At 30.3% G+C, this 16,781-nt stretch overlaps 3 protein-coding genes across 3 annotated transcripts; 2 read left to right on the top strand and 1 right to left on the bottom strand.

The window, feature by feature from the left end:
- Window positions 1–126: 126 nt before the first annotated feature.
- Window positions 127–9,592, top strand: LOC119831110 (GTP-binding protein Di-Ras2). Its single transcript, XM_038354365.1, has 4 exons — window positions 127–350; window positions 3,686–3,781; window positions 4,746–5,006; window positions 5,165–9,592. Exons 1-4 carry the CDS (start codon window positions 213–215, stop codon window positions 5,297–5,299), a joined length of 630 nt encoding a protein of 209 aa, XP_038210293.1. The 5' UTR covers window positions 127–212; the 3' UTR covers window positions 5,300–9,592.
- On the bottom strand, window positions 9,190–12,254 carry LOC119831109. The gene is made up of 5 exons (XM_038354364.1): window positions 11,845–12,254; window positions 11,537–11,758; window positions 11,236–11,373; window positions 10,545–10,764; window positions 9,190–10,432 (listed from the first exon to the last, which is right to left on the bottom strand). Exons 1-5 carry the CDS (start codon window positions 12,082–12,084, stop codon window positions 9,966–9,968), a joined length of 1,287 nt encoding a protein of 428 aa, XP_038210292.1. The 5' UTR covers window positions 12,085–12,254; the 3' UTR covers window positions 9,190–9,965.
- A 469-nt stretch (window positions 12,255–12,723) lies between these two features.
- Window positions 12,724–13,918, top strand: LOC119831507 (integrator complex subunit 12). The gene is made up of 2 exons (XM_038354901.1): window positions 12,724–13,301; window positions 13,469–13,918. Exons 1-2 carry the CDS (start codon window positions 12,870–12,872, stop codon window positions 13,754–13,756), a joined length of 720 nt encoding a protein of 239 aa, XP_038210829.1. The 5' UTR covers window positions 12,724–12,869; the 3' UTR covers window positions 13,757–13,918.
- Window positions 13,919–16,781: the final 2,863 nt, after the last annotated feature.

Raw genomic sequence — 16,781 nt, 5'->3', positions numbered from 1 at the left:
ACCGCTGTACTGTCTTCGGTATTTGATTGGGCGTTGTGAATTAAAAATAAGAATGTGTCTTTATTTTCCCATAAGTTTTCCGCGCTAATCAAATGTGTAATTTATTTGTATATTTGTTTTAAATACATAAAATGCTGTAAAATAGTTTCCCTCTGTGTCAAAACGAATTTAATGATTGATTTTCCAACAAGGCTCATCTACTAAAACTAGTAATGCCGGAGCAAAGCAATGATTATCGTGTTGTAGTTTTTGGTGCGGGTGGTGTAGGGAAAAGTTCTCTGGTTCTACGTTTCGTCAAAGGTACATTCAGAGAATCATACATACCGACTATCGAAGATACTTACAGACAGGTACGATCAGTAATTCGTTTTTATATTTTAGTTATCAGTTTTATCTACTTATTACTATTTGAACATATAATATTATATATATTTACCAGTAAATATGTAAATTCCTCTGGAAAGTGGTTTTTAAACTTTTATTTCACACAAATCCTGTATGTATGTAGGGTTTGCTGTGATATAAATCGAAAACTGTAATTGTATAAACTATAATTTATTAAACAATAAAACTATATGTTAAATTAATGATTATTGAAAACTGTATATATAACTGCTGACATGAAATATATGGTAATTGTACTGTGCAATGTATCCACTGAGAGTGATTGAATTTGAATATAACAATTTAATTGTGAATTTGAGCAGCTGGTTCTGAAAGCATAAGATGATGATTTTTAATTTGGATATCCTTAAGATAACAAATGAAAAAAATTACTTTTAAACATGACTATAGTACATTGATCGAGGTTTTAAAATAAATAGTAATTTTATAATGACAATTTTTCCAAATATTGTTGTAATTTAAATAATGTGATGAAATCGAAAGTTAATCTTCAGTAGGGATTTTTTCATGTTTGGCTCCAATAATTTTTTAAAACCCTGCTTTCGCTAGAAGTTGAATTTTTTTATAAAGAGAAATAATATATTATTTAAAACTGTTATGTATGTGACTCAATCTAATGATAAACTCCATGAATGCATACATTTTTCTTGTATGACCTCGCTGTCCATTTGTTTTAAAATATTGTATAAATATATAAGTCTTACTATATTATATACATTATTTTATTTATGATTATACTGCATTCAAATCAGATGTGAAAATACGAAGAGTAAACACTACAAAAATATGTCAAAAATAGTTTTTTTATGTTGTTTGTTTTTGTGTAAGCATAAATTTGAAACAATGCCGAAAAAAAAATCTGGAAGGTACAATCTATCACAAGTTGCTTTCTGCAAAATTTTAAGCTATCATGTATTCATGAAAGTATTACCCGTACTCTGGCAGTAAATCTTGAGAGTATTACATTCAGCGATGGATTTCCACCACAGTGGGGACAAGTGCCCAGGGTAGATGTTTTAGGGGTGCAAAATTTTGAAAGTGATAAATGTTTTTTAGTCTTTTTGAGATTCCCCAATATAATTAAATAATTCTATTAAGTTATATATTTTTGTTTAATTGATAATTCAAGAAATTCAATTCATTCATTATTTATGAATTATAATTTTGGTACACACTTTTTTAACCAAAATTAATAATCAAAGTAATTTAATCAATTTGTTTCCTTGAAGATTTCAAATAATAATTGATTTTTCTATTTACTGGAATTAAAGAAATCTAATTAGTATTTATGTATGAAAAATTGAAATTCGGAATTTTTTTTTGCATTTCATAAAACATCAACTTTAACAATCAATCAATAAAAAAAAAAAAAATGTTATAATAATTTATCGATTTCACCAATTAATTTTAATTTAAACGAAAAATCGTATATTTTCTACACGAATTTTATTAGCTTCACTTGTATGTATGTTTGTATATGTATGAAATAACCTGATAGTTTCAATATATAACATTAGTTTTCATACCTGAAAAAAAATAATAAAAAATCAGCATGTAAACGTCTTTCTACACGTATTTCCCCCCTTGTAAAAATCTAGTAATAAGGCGGACTTTTTTCCGGTGCCCATGAGCGGCATTGAGTTTAAATCCGGCCCTGATTACATTAGCAAAAATTTATAGTAAGTAGTATGTTATCCACATTTATATAAAAAATCAATATCATAACAGTGTGTTGCCAAAATTATTTGGCATTCTGACAATATTTAGTAGTAAATATAAGAATGGTTGTAACTACAGAATATTGTAGGAAGGTTCACATAATAAACTTTTACAATGATAATAATCCAGACAAAAGCAATCTTCATATTTTAATTTTTTTCTGTGTCTTTTTTTGACAAAGGGCAATAATGTTTAGGTAACATTGAACTATAGTTTTTATTAACGTAGTTCTGAACAAAAAGAGAATTTTTTATTCCTTTATTTGCATCAACAAAAGTACCAAAAATATGGTACAATACATGTATGCACATTTTCTTGTGCTCGTCAGCCCGATCGACATTCTAATCATACAGTAATATGCGATACGATACACGCTACATATATTACATACAAACTATAAAATTAACACAATACTGTCTTAAATAGATTCACATTTTAGATACATATCCACAGTATATAAATGTAATGAAATAAAATTAAATCATACAACCAATAAATCCTCCTGTTAAAAGAGCGTCGTTCTAAACTATGCCACTCGCAAACACGTCGGATCCCTTGGAATAAAAAGTGCGCACTTTCCTTAAAAGTTGTGAAGAATTTCCTAATTTTCGTTAAGAAGAATAACACTTTTCTTCTTAAGGAAAATTAGGGCTTCTAAAATGTAATTCGCAGCCGCTGAAAAACCAACACCCGCTATAGCTCTTATACAATATTCTGGGCTAAAAAAAACTTGACCAGTATTAACTAAATTCCCCCACAAAAATATTCCGTATCGCAATATTAATGCAACGTAACCGTGATATGCCAATATACCAACTCAGTAGAGACAGCCAACCTGGCATAGAATTGGTAATATGTATATATGCTGAGTATTTGGTTAGAAGATAACAATATTAAGAAACGATTAGAGAGATTATTATTTTATAACTTAGTCCAAGTTATAAAATAAAAAAATCTTGTAGTTCGAAAATCTAATTGGCACAGTTGTCGAAGTAAAATATTGTTTTTTTTACATCTATATATATATATATACATAAAATTGGAGTGGCTGTCTGTATTATTGAAATAACCGTTTTTAACTATATATACAATATGAATATATATGTATGGTACGTACTACATTTTTTTTACAATTTTTGTCTGTCCGTCTGTTTTTTTGTTCCGGCTATTTTCTGGAACAGCTCGACCGATTTTGACGGGACATTCGTTGGCAGATAGCTGATGTAATGAGGAATAAGTTAGGTAACTTTTTTAGCAGTATTCCCATAGGAACATTGGGATTCAAAGGACAAACTCATTTACGCAGGTGAAACTGCGGGACGCAGGTATTTTGAAATAAAAACGTAAAGACATAGTCAATACAGAATTTTGGAGGTCCGGTTATGTTCGGGCGGACTGAGCCACAGTATAGTTTAGTTTGAATTCGGTGTAAATTAACTAATATCCAATTAGTTTCATAAGTAAGGGCCGAAATGTCGAATACTCGTAAGGTTACACAAAACCACTGAAGGTTTTGTTTCTAAATCAGTATCTTAAACGATGTATTTTTTATTGGTTACAGGTTATAAGCAGCAATAAAACGATATGTACGTTACAAATAACTGACACCACTGGTTCCCATCAATTTCCAGCCATGCAAAGGTTATCAATCAGCAAGGTAACTTCTTTTTTAAATATTCTGCTTTACATTTTTTTTATTGTTATTTTAATATCGTATTCTTTTATATTAGTCAGGAATAGCTGACCTAGCTTAAAGCTTTACATGGTACGATGAATAAGTAGGTTTTGATATTGTCGAACAAAATGAGTTGAATTGATGTTATTTTACCTGTGTAAGTTTTAATCTCATACAAAAGAAAAAAAACAACACAAAAGAAAAAGTGTTTGTCAGAGCATTTATAGGAGGTCTAAAATGAAATTATTTCGATTTCGATTCTCGTATTTTTTTATGTATAAGTTTAAATCACCATATTTATTGCAAGGCTGCTCCGGAGCAGCCGGTGTACAGAGGGACTTGTCTCCGGAGACAACTCCCTCTGTACACCGCAAAGCTAAGAATATGGATACTTCGACTTGCAGTTTTAATTTTCATATTAGTTGACTGAAATAAAAAATATACATAAATTGTGATTTGATGTAAATGATTCGACAAGAAACTGCATTGTAACTGAAAATACATGTAAAGATTAGGTTTTCCTACATGTATATATAAAACACAATTGCAATCTTCAAACGGTCACGTAAGGAATTATACTTGAGTAAATATTTAAGTTATTGGTTAGTAACGTAGCAGAATATATTGAAATGATGATGAAATTATATTCTGCCACGTCAAAACTGCAAAGACCACGCAAAGCAGCCGCTGCGGAGCCCAGGGTTGCTTGACAACGTCTATGTCATAGATCGAAAATGCATCAGAATCAGATTGCCCATTATATTGTGTGCTTGAAGTTCGACCTTGTCCTTGTCATTTTAAGTCTCATCCGATCTCCACTATGTATACATGGCGATAAAACATTTTTAATAAATGTGTATTGTAATGTTAAACACAACCAGGAAAGACAAATAAATGAGAAGACGACAGCACATTAATGAACTAATAGTAACAAACTATTTTTCAGGGTCACGCGTTCATACTCGTGTATTCTGTGAGCAGTCGACAATCGCTGGAAGAGTTAAAGCCCATATGGCAAACGATAAGAGAAATAAAGGGCGCCGATCTTCCAAACATTCCTGTGATGCTAGCGGGAAACAAATGCGACGAGAGCCCTGAGATTCGAGAAGTTTCCGCGGCAGAAGGCCAGGCGCAAGCGCAAGAGTGGGGCGTATCTTTTATGGAGACCTCAGCGAAAACCAATCACAATGTCACACAATTATTTCAGGTAACATTTTTTTAAAGTCGAATAATTTGTGTGAAAATCTCCTTCCATAGACTTACGTTAATTTTTACTGCGGTAAAAGCCGCTGGCGGAAAATGAATGTATGTGTATAATATTGATTTATATGTTGGGAAGTTTAACTTATGATTATTTTTTCATAGGAATTACTTAACATGGAAAAGAACAGAAATGTCTCTCTCCAAGTTGATGGTAAAGGAAAAAAGAAAAAGGATAAAAATGTCAAAGAAGGCGGTGAGGGGTCGGCTAGTGGAAGGGAAAAATGTCTATTGATGTAGATAACCTGAATCATTTATTTCTAATGTAATATCCCACCTTATCTATTAAATAACTAGCAGCATTATGTTATATAAATATGTTTAAAAGAGACGAAAAACATATTAAACGAGTCATAAAATGCTTGAAAATTAAATTCGAAAACAAGTTAAATTTTTATAATATATTGTATCTCATGATGTTGCCCGTTAGTATTAACTAAGTCACCGTTCTAGTCATAAAAAATCATTAGTTAAGCACAGGACAAGTTGCATTTAAATAAGTATTATCATGCCTATTATAATGTTAGTTTGTACGATGCGATTACATCGTAGAATATATATTTTGCTATAACTAAAAATTACTTTATTTACACTAGTTACATATTTATCTATATATGAGTATAGTACGACTAACTTATCTGTGAACTAGGTGCGATGCTTAACGTAGGGTTGCCATATTTTGGAATACGAATCACAAATGTTAATTAAAAATCTAAAACTTCTTTGGTCAATAATAATAAAGAAATGTACTCTAATGCTGGTTTGGATTTTTAGAACTAATAAATTCTCAAATAATTAATATTATTTGAGGAACTTTAAATTGCTATGACAGTGAAACCTTTTGCAGAAATATGTATGGTAGAATGGTGAAGAAGAGTTATTTTATTAAAACTTGAATATATTTAAAATAACTGCCGCTTCACAGATAAGTTATTAGACCTATAATGACTGAGACGCTAAGGTCGTGAAGTTATTCCGAGCGTTAGTGTGAAAATACAACGAAGTGAAGTCTCTAGGACAAGTGTTGTTAAATTATATGTACGCCGACAAATAATTAATTAAATGTCATGTTTACGTTAAGTATTCAGTACCTGATAATCGGAATACTGATGGAGCCCGTAAAGTATGTTTCTCGAAGTGCTACACGTTAAATTACACCCGTGAACTATTAGCTAAAGTTAATGGCTATTGGTTATGTTTCATAAACATTTATTTTATTTATTTCAGTGTCGTTATTGCTTTTTGTATAAGTAATAAGATAAAGCATGCTTTAAAACTAGCATTATCATCGTGAGGCTACACGAAATATGTACTTGAAATAAGTACGTATTGTATTAATCATAACATTAAGCAAATCATATGTGACTCTGAAATAGTCAACTACACTTATTAGATTATTTAAGTCATTGTGAGAGACATTATAATATTATGTGCCAAATATCTAAAAAGTTAACATAAAAAAAAATCTTGAAATTACGTACACGTGCTACTTTCAAAATAATTAAATCTTAAATTATTTGTTTCAAAAGCGTGTGAATGAAATTGTGAATAAAAAGTGAATGACAAATAACGATAGATTAAACCAACTCGGCTAGAACTCATATAGCGACACCATATCCAGTTTGTATATCTCACAATGACTAAACAACATACTATATTCCCTATAATATTTTGACTATAAATTAACTTTTTAAATTTAATATATTAATCGTAGCTATCGCTAGTCATTAGTGCACATTATTTAATATCGTTCACTAACATATCTAATTAGAATTGTCCATAGATACAAATTTATCTAGTCAGTCGATTATTATTATTGTATATGCTGGTTATAGTGAGGAATAAGTAATTAGGAATGATAAAAAAAAACTTATTGTGCAGTTGCCAGTTTTATTCAATATGCTTGCATGACCCAAACGCTTATTACATTAAAATATAATTTAATCATTATCCCTGAATTGTTGTGTATTTTTATAATTATTTATATTTTTATATTTATAAACAGTTTGTGTAATTTTAAGTGTTGTCAAGACATTAAAAGAAGACACCCACGTTGGAATTATTGTTACATGGGCACATATAATAATTAAGAATATTATGTACACATTGATGGATAAAATCATTGTTACATTAAATTGTTGTAACTGGACCAATGTTGTTTAAAGTTGTTTGATGTTTTCTATTATCGTAGAGATATCTTTATTTCATGTGTGTCACTGTATATTATGTTAGATTACACTTGTCTTCTATCTCCCGACAGTCTATGCAAGCTTTTGAAATTATTTGTAAATTTTTATTCGTTAAAATGTTGGAATTTACATTTGGTGCATTTCGTAATACATTTTACAATTAACGAACCCTGGTGATGTTATATTATGTTAAACTTTATATACTTGAGAAAGTTTTTAGTATAAATTTGTATAAATATCTCAATTTCATAGCTTCTAGCTCGAAATACAGATCCTTAGTGGCGTAAAACATTCCTTTTAAATAATAAGTTAATTCTTCATTATACGTCGTCATAATGTCTTTTCCGACTTCAATCTTCTCTCAATAATCTATAATCTATGTAGTGTATTCTGAAAATATATAATAATAAAATTTCCATATTCTCTAAATTAGTCTACAGGTAGTGTAGTGAACAAGTGAGCTTATAATTCAATTTCTTATTTTCATGGATGCATAATTTTCTCTGCCTTGCATTGTTTATTTATAAAGTTTATATCAAAAATTAATTTAGGTTACTGTTGTTTCATTAATAATATAGGCATAACTACATTCTATTCATAATGCAACGAAATAAATATTTATTGTATTCTGTAAGATTGTTAAATGATCCATGAAAGTAAGAATTTTTATCAGATCTTTTAAAATTAAAGTTTATCAAATTAAATAAAATCCTCATGAAGGTGCAAAATAAAGTATATGGCAATAATATTGAAATAGTTTGAATCATAGAAGTCGTTTTTGTCTAAAAATGTGTAAGGAATAATTTAGCATTAAAGTCAGTGTGTAGGGACTGCAGTGGTCATTTATTATAATTTATAGCTTTAAAGATTTATTGGAAAATAAAATAGAGGTATAGCATAGCTTCCATGTTGAATAATAGTTCGCGATTTCTTAAACTATATATTTATATTAAAAGGACATCGGATAATGCTGTCAGATATAGTCGAAGGATCGTCCATTAATTGCATCATAATTTGTTTTATTTCTGAGATCTCATCATGGCTTTATTATTAACTGGCGGACTTAACGTATATTTTCCTGAAAATTGACCTTCTGAAATAAAAAAATTATTATAATCGCACGATATCTGCGTCGAAACTTCCACCCATGACATTTCATGAAATTTCAAATTTTCTTGCACTTTTCAAAATCTCGTGGCATTAATAGACGATCTCAAATCCACATTAAGGTCCGCTTTTAATGGCTTTCGTTTCGCAACTCGCATTTGTTTTCACATAATATGAAAAACTGCCATGTTATGAAATCCAAATGGTAAAATTTTTCAATTTAAATCTAGAAGTAATATTCACCTTTATTGTTTGTATCTTGTATGCTTCTAGGTCATCTAGCCTTTAAGAGGAATAATAATTATGTAACTACTTACAATAAATAAAATTTTTGATTAGAACCTATTTACAATAGTTGAGATATCTTCAGCTCGGTTCAAATGAATAAATTGTATTAACTTTGATGAAGGCATTCGAAGCAATTAAAATAGAAAAAATGTTTATTTCCTTTACAAATATTTGTACATACACATTTATAACTTGGTGGTAGAGCTTATATATTTTTTATTGGTGATTTCAAGTTCATTTTTCTGTAAATTTCATAGCAATGCGAATTTGAATTACTTTGTTTCCGTTCATGCAATGTGATACTCATTCAGTGTATATGTCAACAGAAAATTGTAATTGTTTTTTTTTTCTCGGTAAAATACAGAAGTGCGATTGCCAGAAAATGTTATAAATCACAATTTGATCATAACCTTACGGTTTTTAAAAGCTTAGGGTGACAGTTACATTTTTTATATAAACATATTAATATCTATTTTAGTCCATTGGTACAAATGAAATAAAAAACAAACAATTCAGGTGTGAATTGGGGATTGAAACAATTCGATAACAATAATTAATTTATTCACATTTGTATATTTAGCTTGATCCATAAATTGCAAAGCGTAGAAGATACTGCGGTAGATCCTAGACATAGAGTAGGTGGAAGTAGGCACCTCAGGGAAGGAGTGTCTGTAAGCTTGGCAACGTGCGAGAGTAAGGGAATCTAAGCATTTGAAGTGATGTAAATATTTTGTTAAAATGTTATTTATTATGAGGTTGCGAATGTTTGTTGACCAATAGCATAGAATTTAAGATTAGAATTTGCTTCGTCCCTAGATACAGTTGTATCTTTTATAAAAAATTCTGCTTATTGTATCCGAAACGAATATTTCAATTGAATTATTATATTTTTTAATTTATCTTGTAACACTTTCTCAATAAGGCATCACGAAATAAAATATGAAATATTTAGTTGTTTATTTATTTAGCCCATAAAACGAAAACATGATTAAAAATTATTGAAGCGCATAATATCACAGTTAAGTACATTTTTAAAACAACATTATATTACATTTACACCTAGACAATTTCGAGTTGGGCACTATGACTAATTTGTTACATATTAAAATATAAAATATTTGTGTTTTAGGTTATCTATTTATATATTTAATGAAAATTATGACAGTTCAACAAAAAAATAATTACATAATGAATAAATATTATGTGAAAAAATGACACACATTAAAAATTACATAAAAATTACACAAGTTAATACATAAAGGATAAGACTCAGATATGAGTTGGCAGATTTTTGTACCATCCCGTTTCGACAATGATGTGTTTCATGCGTCACCACTTCCATTATGTCTTGCGTTTTTAGAGGGGTTTTTGTTATTTTTAGCATTGTTGTTATTATTAACATTTGAAGGTAAGATTTGCAGTCTGCCAGTACTGGCTGATCTCCGAATAGAGCTATACCCTGAGTTAGTTATAGATAAATCATTACTATGTCTGCCATTTGCTTGTGTGGTGTTTAAGGCTTTGTTACACAAATCTAAAAACCTATTCAATGTTTCACCGCTAATTCTATCACCTTCTGGAGGTTTTTCAACAGGTGTTTCATTTACAGTGCCTATATTCCTATTGTGCTTGGGTAACACAATACTCATTATGTAAAAGAAGTTCAATTGTAATGGTATATTGAGTATGAAGTTGAAAATAATGCAAACTAGCAAAGTTATGAGTAGTCCATTGAAAACTACAAGCAGAGTTACTTGTAGAATCTTGTCCAATGGGTACCATAGATCAGCTGAAACAAAATACACAAAGTATAATACAAGTATACTCAAATTTAACAATATTTGTTTAAAAAAGTAGATATATAAGCACAATAGATTTAATTGCCCATAATACACTCTTACCTGTGATCCCATTAATCATAGTGTTCACAGTAGCACTAATGGTAATCATAGGCTCAGTTATAATGATTGTAAACATTCTTATGCCTATTTTCAAAGGATTCATATGTTTTAATATTACAAGTGGGTCTGGTGGTGTAACTTCGCAGTTTGATGTCCAAAAGTACCACTTGCATGCATTTATAGCTGACAAAAATCTTGTTACTTCCTCTTTTTCTGCTTCCTATCATCAGAAAAATACATTTCAATACTAGTTTCTGAGTTGTTACTAATACTAAATTTTATTTCATAAACAATTATTACCTAAGTACTAAGAATTAGCAAAAAATTTAATACAAATTAATAAAAGAAATATGTAGTTTAATGGAAATAATTGACAATTTTATGTGAACAAAAGACAGAACAAAAGTATCAGTATGAGTGGGCACATAGATTGATCATAAAATGAATTTAGTACAAGGACTTTTTACCATTGAGATAAATTATGCTGTTTGTTTTTTAATTAACTTTAATATTATTAAGCCATTAGCCTAGTTTGAAATTACTATTGATATGGGGTTAGGTGTGACAATTTCTACCAATGAGGTAATTCTGAGCACTACTTTCATCCACTCTATACATGTTTTTCATATTTAAGTAGTAAGTAAATTGTCAGAAACCTCAAAATTTTTTTTCTTATGTAATCAATACTTACTTTATAGGAAATGAAAGCTTCATACAGATATAACACTATAGCTATAGATATCAATATGTTTTTGTAGGAAATGTATTGCCACAACCAAAATGTACCAGCTACACATGCAAGGATACTAAATCCCCATGTAAGATATTCCTGTAACCATTAACTAATTTAAAAAAAAAGAACAAGATAATATTAACAATGTTCATATTATGTAAAATTGATAAATTCGTCAATTTTATATTGATTTAACTGGAAAGTCCTAAAAAAGGTAACAATAAACCATTAACTTTATCATTAAAAGTAAAAACTTTACCTTATACTCTACAAAATATATGAAAATGTATTCACTCCAAGCCATTGCAATTTTTTCTGTAATTGAAGGCTTGTATATAGATTCCTCTACATATGCAATTGATCTCCGGAACATTTCTTCTGAAATAGCATTACCTGAAGTTATGTATTCATCAAGAACATTTAATTGTTCTTGGCTATATTTCATTTGTAAAGATATGTCAATTGTACTATCATCATTTTCCTAGAAATGATAAGGGAGTTTTAAAGATGAATAGATTCGAACATTTCATGAAGATCCAGTATTTGGGAGTTAATTATTATACTTGCCTTCTTTTGTCCGCCTTTTAGAATAATTGTCAACAAACGTTTGTAAAACCAATCACTCATTCCTTGATTAGATTGTGCTTTGTTTTTTATGATCTTTTTGGGTAATTTTAGATCTGGGGGAAGATCATCTTCATTTGTATTTATCTGATTATCTTTTTCATCCCAAGGGTCTGGTCCCATTTGAGAGGCACATCGTTGTGAACCGAGAACTAAATATATAAAAAGAAATGATTTCAACATAATTTAATTTTAAATCTTAATAATTTATGTTAAGGGGTACTGTAATTGAGGTATAGAAATGTAATCAACATTTACGAATAATGCTTCAATATTTGAAGACTTGACATGGATTTACAACTCCAAAACCGTTTTTTAAAGAAATACGAATATTAATTACAGCTGTTGCTATATTGAAAACATGCATTTAGATCTGACAGTTGACATTGACACATTAATTTAAGGTGTATCTACACGGAATGTTATTCAGCTATAGAACTGCAGCAGTAGAAACTCAGCATGATATGTGGAAATGGATGAAATGGAACAATTTTATTTTCGTGTGCATCTGAAGGGAATCGTAGCTGAGGTATTTAACCGTTCTACATTCTATGCACATGAAACATCATATTACTAACTTTCGAACGCTGGTTCCAGAACATCGGTAGTTTTCTTTTTACGTGACATTTATCATTAATATTTTAATGCGGATTTATTACTTTTTTTTTATCTGTGGAGTATTATGCGATCTGTGTATCTGCCTAGGTAATATATATTTTATTATTTTGTTTGGCTTGAAAGTTTTGTGGACAAGCCTTCTTCCTTTTCTTTTTTTTTATTGAATGGCAACTTCCGATTCCACTGGCAACGGATTGTAACCAAGCCATTAAATCTTAAAAAAATAATCTGTTATTGTCAGTTGTCACAATCTAAAACTGCTTTTACTATAAATAATAATATATATTCCCATATCCGACTTCTTGTTCATCTTTATATTAAGAAAGGTGTTTTAAACAATACATCACAAAATGACATCAATCGATTTGGATCCGGCTATTAAATTATGTCTCAAATATTTGCATTCAAATGCATCTGATTCAACAGAGCAGTTGCGTTTAACTCTTGACGATATGATTCGCCAAACCTATGGAAATTCTAAAACCCTTGGGAACGTATTACCAAAAAAATATCTAAACGAAGAGAAAACTGTATCTCCATCACGGTCCAAACACAAAAGTGATAAAGGGTCTAGCAGTTCAAAAACAATACCAATTCCCCAACAAAGTCCTCAGCAAATACAGATTCCTGAAAGAGATAATGATGATGATTCTGTTATGGATGGAGAGCTGGCATTTGACTTCTTACAGGAAGATTTGACCTGTGTTGTGTGTAGACAGATAGCAGTACAAGCGGGTAATCGTTTGGTTGAATGTGATGCTTGTCATGCCCTCTATCACCAGGTAAATTTTGTTTTTTGTTAAAATCTGTTGATCGCCAACAAAATAGTTATAACATGAACACAAAATCACAATGTTAAAACCTAATAAATATAAGACAAGGTTTGAATAATTCCCTAATATACCAATCAATGGGTTTCTTTACTTATTGACATATTGCTTTGTTTCAGGATTGCCACAAGCCAGTTATTAGTGATAATGATATGAGCTCCGGTTGGCAGTGTGCTTCTTGTCTTTCCTCACAAAGTTATTCCACAGCTTACACTTCAAAACCAGCAAAGTCGCCAACCCTTATATCTGAGCCAACAACACCAGTTAAGATTTCTGCAAGCACTACAGCATCATCGCCACCATCAAAAGTAGTCACACCCAATATCAATATTGTATCTGCTGACAAACGTATTCAGATCATGAAGAAGAAAGCGGCTAAGCAACATGAAAAGAAGAAAAGTAAATGACATTTTCAAATCTAATTTTCATTTTAATGTTGATAAACTTAAATATAGTAAATACTGCTATAATAGTAGTTTCTTTTATGTTATAAATTTAAAATTCAACTACTTGTTGTTTTTATTGCATATAGGGTTGCATCAGTTAGCAATGTATTACGTGAATCACTCAAATATATAAAACAAAAGCGTTAATTTATTTATCCATGTACTGTAAGTACAGTAAAATACATTCACCAGTATCTGATTGTTCGGATACAATTTAATTGTTTTAATAATTTGGTAATAGAATTGTGTATTCATGTAAATCCCTTTTTTATTAAAAACGAACAAGTCAATAGTGTTTGTTGAAATAGTGAATCTATAAAAAATGTGATAAAAAAAATTATATTGAAGTAGTAATGTGCTTAAATAATTATATTGGCACTATTACTACGATTGATTGGTATATATTTAGAACAATAGTACAAAAAAACTTATTAGTTATGAGTAAGGATTCTGATTCAAGATATTTGTGATGGCTAAAAGTTGAACACTGATGTTATGTTAGAGTGGGTTAAGTTGGTATAAAAACATTTTGTACACAAACATTCACATGGTAACTAGAAGCAAAATGCAATGTGTAAGTGTTGATTGATCTCAAATAATGACTAGTTTGGGTATAATATATAATAAAATACTTATGCTTTGGTCCATAAGCATTAAAAATTCTGAAATGTTGGAAGTATATCAAATAGGTTCTTTAACGACCACTACTGGGTATAAATATGTTAAAAGCTGTAACTCACGTCGTCACTCGTATGGTACCCGGCAAAGAGTAGAATAATTATACGGGTAAAAAGCAGCCATGTACCAATCCCGACTTATTTACCCCTGTACCAAAATTTTATACAGATACGATAAGCTGTTTTCGCGTGAAAGAGTAGCAAACATCCATACATGCATGCATACTTACGAATTTTACAAATATGATATTAATAAGCAACGCCTGTAAAACAAAAAAATGTACAAAAGTGTATATATGTATATTATAATAAAATTATAGAAATAAATAATGAACGAAAAAAAATACGAAAATTTTATATGCTTGTTTCCTTGCATACTTAATTTATACCTCTAGCCCGTGGTACACTTCGATCAATAAAAATACTTATAAGTAGATGGTGGTACATTCATACTTTATAACCTATGCCATTCGGTGAAGATGCAGTTTTCTAATGGTGAAAGAATTTTTGAACAATATTTTCCTCTCGCAATATTACTATATAGATTATGAAGATTCCTCTTCATAATTCACATTGTGATATTGCATATTAAAAATTCTTTTACCGTTGGAAAGGTACATTTGTTACATACAGGTTACATACAGACGGGAATGAAGGAAAGTACTAAGAAGCTTAACCTTATTAGTACTTCAGAACTTTTACTTTACATAGAACGCCGATCTTTTGTCATTATGTGATGCTTTCCACGATGCCTGCATCTCCCATATCTTTGCTTTGCTCTTCGAAAAGCTGAAGAGTTTATTTGAAGGTAATCTAAGAAACTTCATAGCAAATTTCATACATGTTGTCAAGTTTTTTGGGAAATATTTAAAGAAGAGGAAAATTCGAAATGTTACGAAAAATATGGTAAAACAAATTATTAATGTACACCCGCTGATCTCCGCAAGGCCAGAAGGGCTCGAATGGAATTTTTTTTAAGTCGAGGAAGACTATAGACTATTTTTATAAAATTGCTAGCTGCGCCCCGCGGTTTGACCTGCGTAAGTCCGTATTCCGTAGGAATATCGGGATAATAAGTTGCCTATATGTTATTTCAATTGTCAAGCTATCTACGTACCAAATTTCATTGCAACCGGTTCAGTAATTTTTGCGTGAAAGAGCAGCAAACGCACACATCCTTACAAACTTTCGCATTTATAATATTAGTAGGGAAGGAATTAGGATGCTATGGGAGCGAAGCCGCGCAATATAGCTTACGAATTAACAAATACAAATAAAAGAAAGACCATCAAATCTGCCATCATCAGACCATCAACTGCAAACCCCCTGAAAGCTATAACTAATTGCGAAACTTCTAGCCTTCGAAGTTAGTTTCCTATTTCTCTCAATAGAGCACCCATCATCAAAGGCGGATTGTAATCTAGTATGTTGATTTATGTTAAAAATCGGGCGAAATTTTTTCAAACTCAAATCGATCAAAATTTTCAGGCGAGGATTCGAGGGCCCCTTGAGCTTGAGGGTTCTCCACCGCCTCGCTCCTATGTAGCTAATTTTTCGCTTCTATAAACTTTAGCTGAGTACATTCAGACTAGCCTAATATTGATTTCAATAAACGAAAAGTCAAAGTTTTAGCTTTAAATAATGTGAACAAATCATTATCTTGATTCATAACTTATATCTACACAGTTTACAATTTATATTATCTATACCCATAAATAAAATTGTAGGGTCAGTTTTAATATTTTTAATATCAACGCTCTTTACTAAATATCTACATATGAACGTATAGATCCACGGTACATTACCAAATAACGTTTATTTTTACGACGGCACTTTCACTGTCAGATTTTGATTCGATTAGGAGTAACTTAGGTTACTTTGTTATTTTTTAGGTATATATATATTTTTTTAATTAAAACTCATTCATAAAATAAGCGATGTGCTATACATATATTTTTATATTATTGTATGTATATTTAACTATCTACCTGTTTATCTTCCAGAAGTATGAAATCTGGATATACCTAAGTATATATTGTAGCTTATCCAAATGAAACATATGTCAATAGAATCTTTTGTTTTTCTAGCCGCGAGATGTAACCAATCGTAAAAAAGTCCGTTCCTGATTGGTCGCATCTCACGCGAGGGCGGATAGAAATCTGCAGGATGTTGGGGGAAGACTTGCGACACTGCGCCCTGGAAACCTGAATATAGAGTTGATTTTCACGAGAATTGTTTTGTAACATTTTATTGCTTTCAACGCCTATCGCATTGTTTCGTGAAAAACACTCAGCTTCCCGGTATTAGTT

This window comes from Zerene cesonia, chromosome 13, assembly GCF_012273895.1.
Source record: "Zerene cesonia ecotype Mississippi chromosome 13, Zerene_cesonia_1.1, whole genome shotgun sequence".
In the NCBI taxonomy this organism is placed as follows: Eukaryota; Metazoa; Arthropoda; class Insecta; order Lepidoptera; family Pieridae; genus Zerene; species Zerene cesonia.
Note: the sequence above shows the minus strand (reverse complement) of the source record. Positions and strands in the feature narration are given on the sequence as shown.

Bases quoted from the DNA above. Each gene is read 5' to 3' on its own strand.
- LOC119831110 (XM_038354365.1), top strand. From the start codon at position 213: ATGCCGGAGCAAAGCAATGATTATCGTGTTGTAGTTTTTGGTGCGGGT. The intron at 351-3,685 runs GTACGATCAGTA...TATTGGTTACAG, and splicing joins TCGAAGATACTTACAGACAG to GTTATAAGCAGCAATAAAAC. The intron at 5,007-5,164 runs GTAACATTTTTT...ATTTTTTCATAG, and splicing joins ATGTCACACAATTATTTCAG to GAATTACTTAACATGGAAAA.
- LOC119831109 (XM_038354364.1), bottom strand. From the start codon at position 12,084: ATGTTGAAATCATTTCTTTTTATATATTTAGTTCTCGGTTCACAACGA. The intron at 10,765-11,235 runs GTAAGTATTGAT...TTCTGATGATAG, and splicing joins AAGCTTTCATTTCCTATAAA to GAAGCAGAAAAAGAGGAAGT. The intron at 10,433-10,544 runs GTAAGAGTGTAT...ATTTTGTTTCAG, and splicing joins TATGATTAATGGGATCACAG to CTGATCTATGGTACCCATTG.
- LOC119831507 (XM_038354901.1), top strand. From the start codon at position 12,870: ATGACATCAATCGATTTGGATCCGGCTATTAAATTATGTCTCAAATAT. The intron at 13,302-13,468 runs GTAAATTTTGTT...GCTTTGTTTCAG, and splicing joins GTCATGCCCTCTATCACCAG to GATTGCCACAAGCCAGTTAT.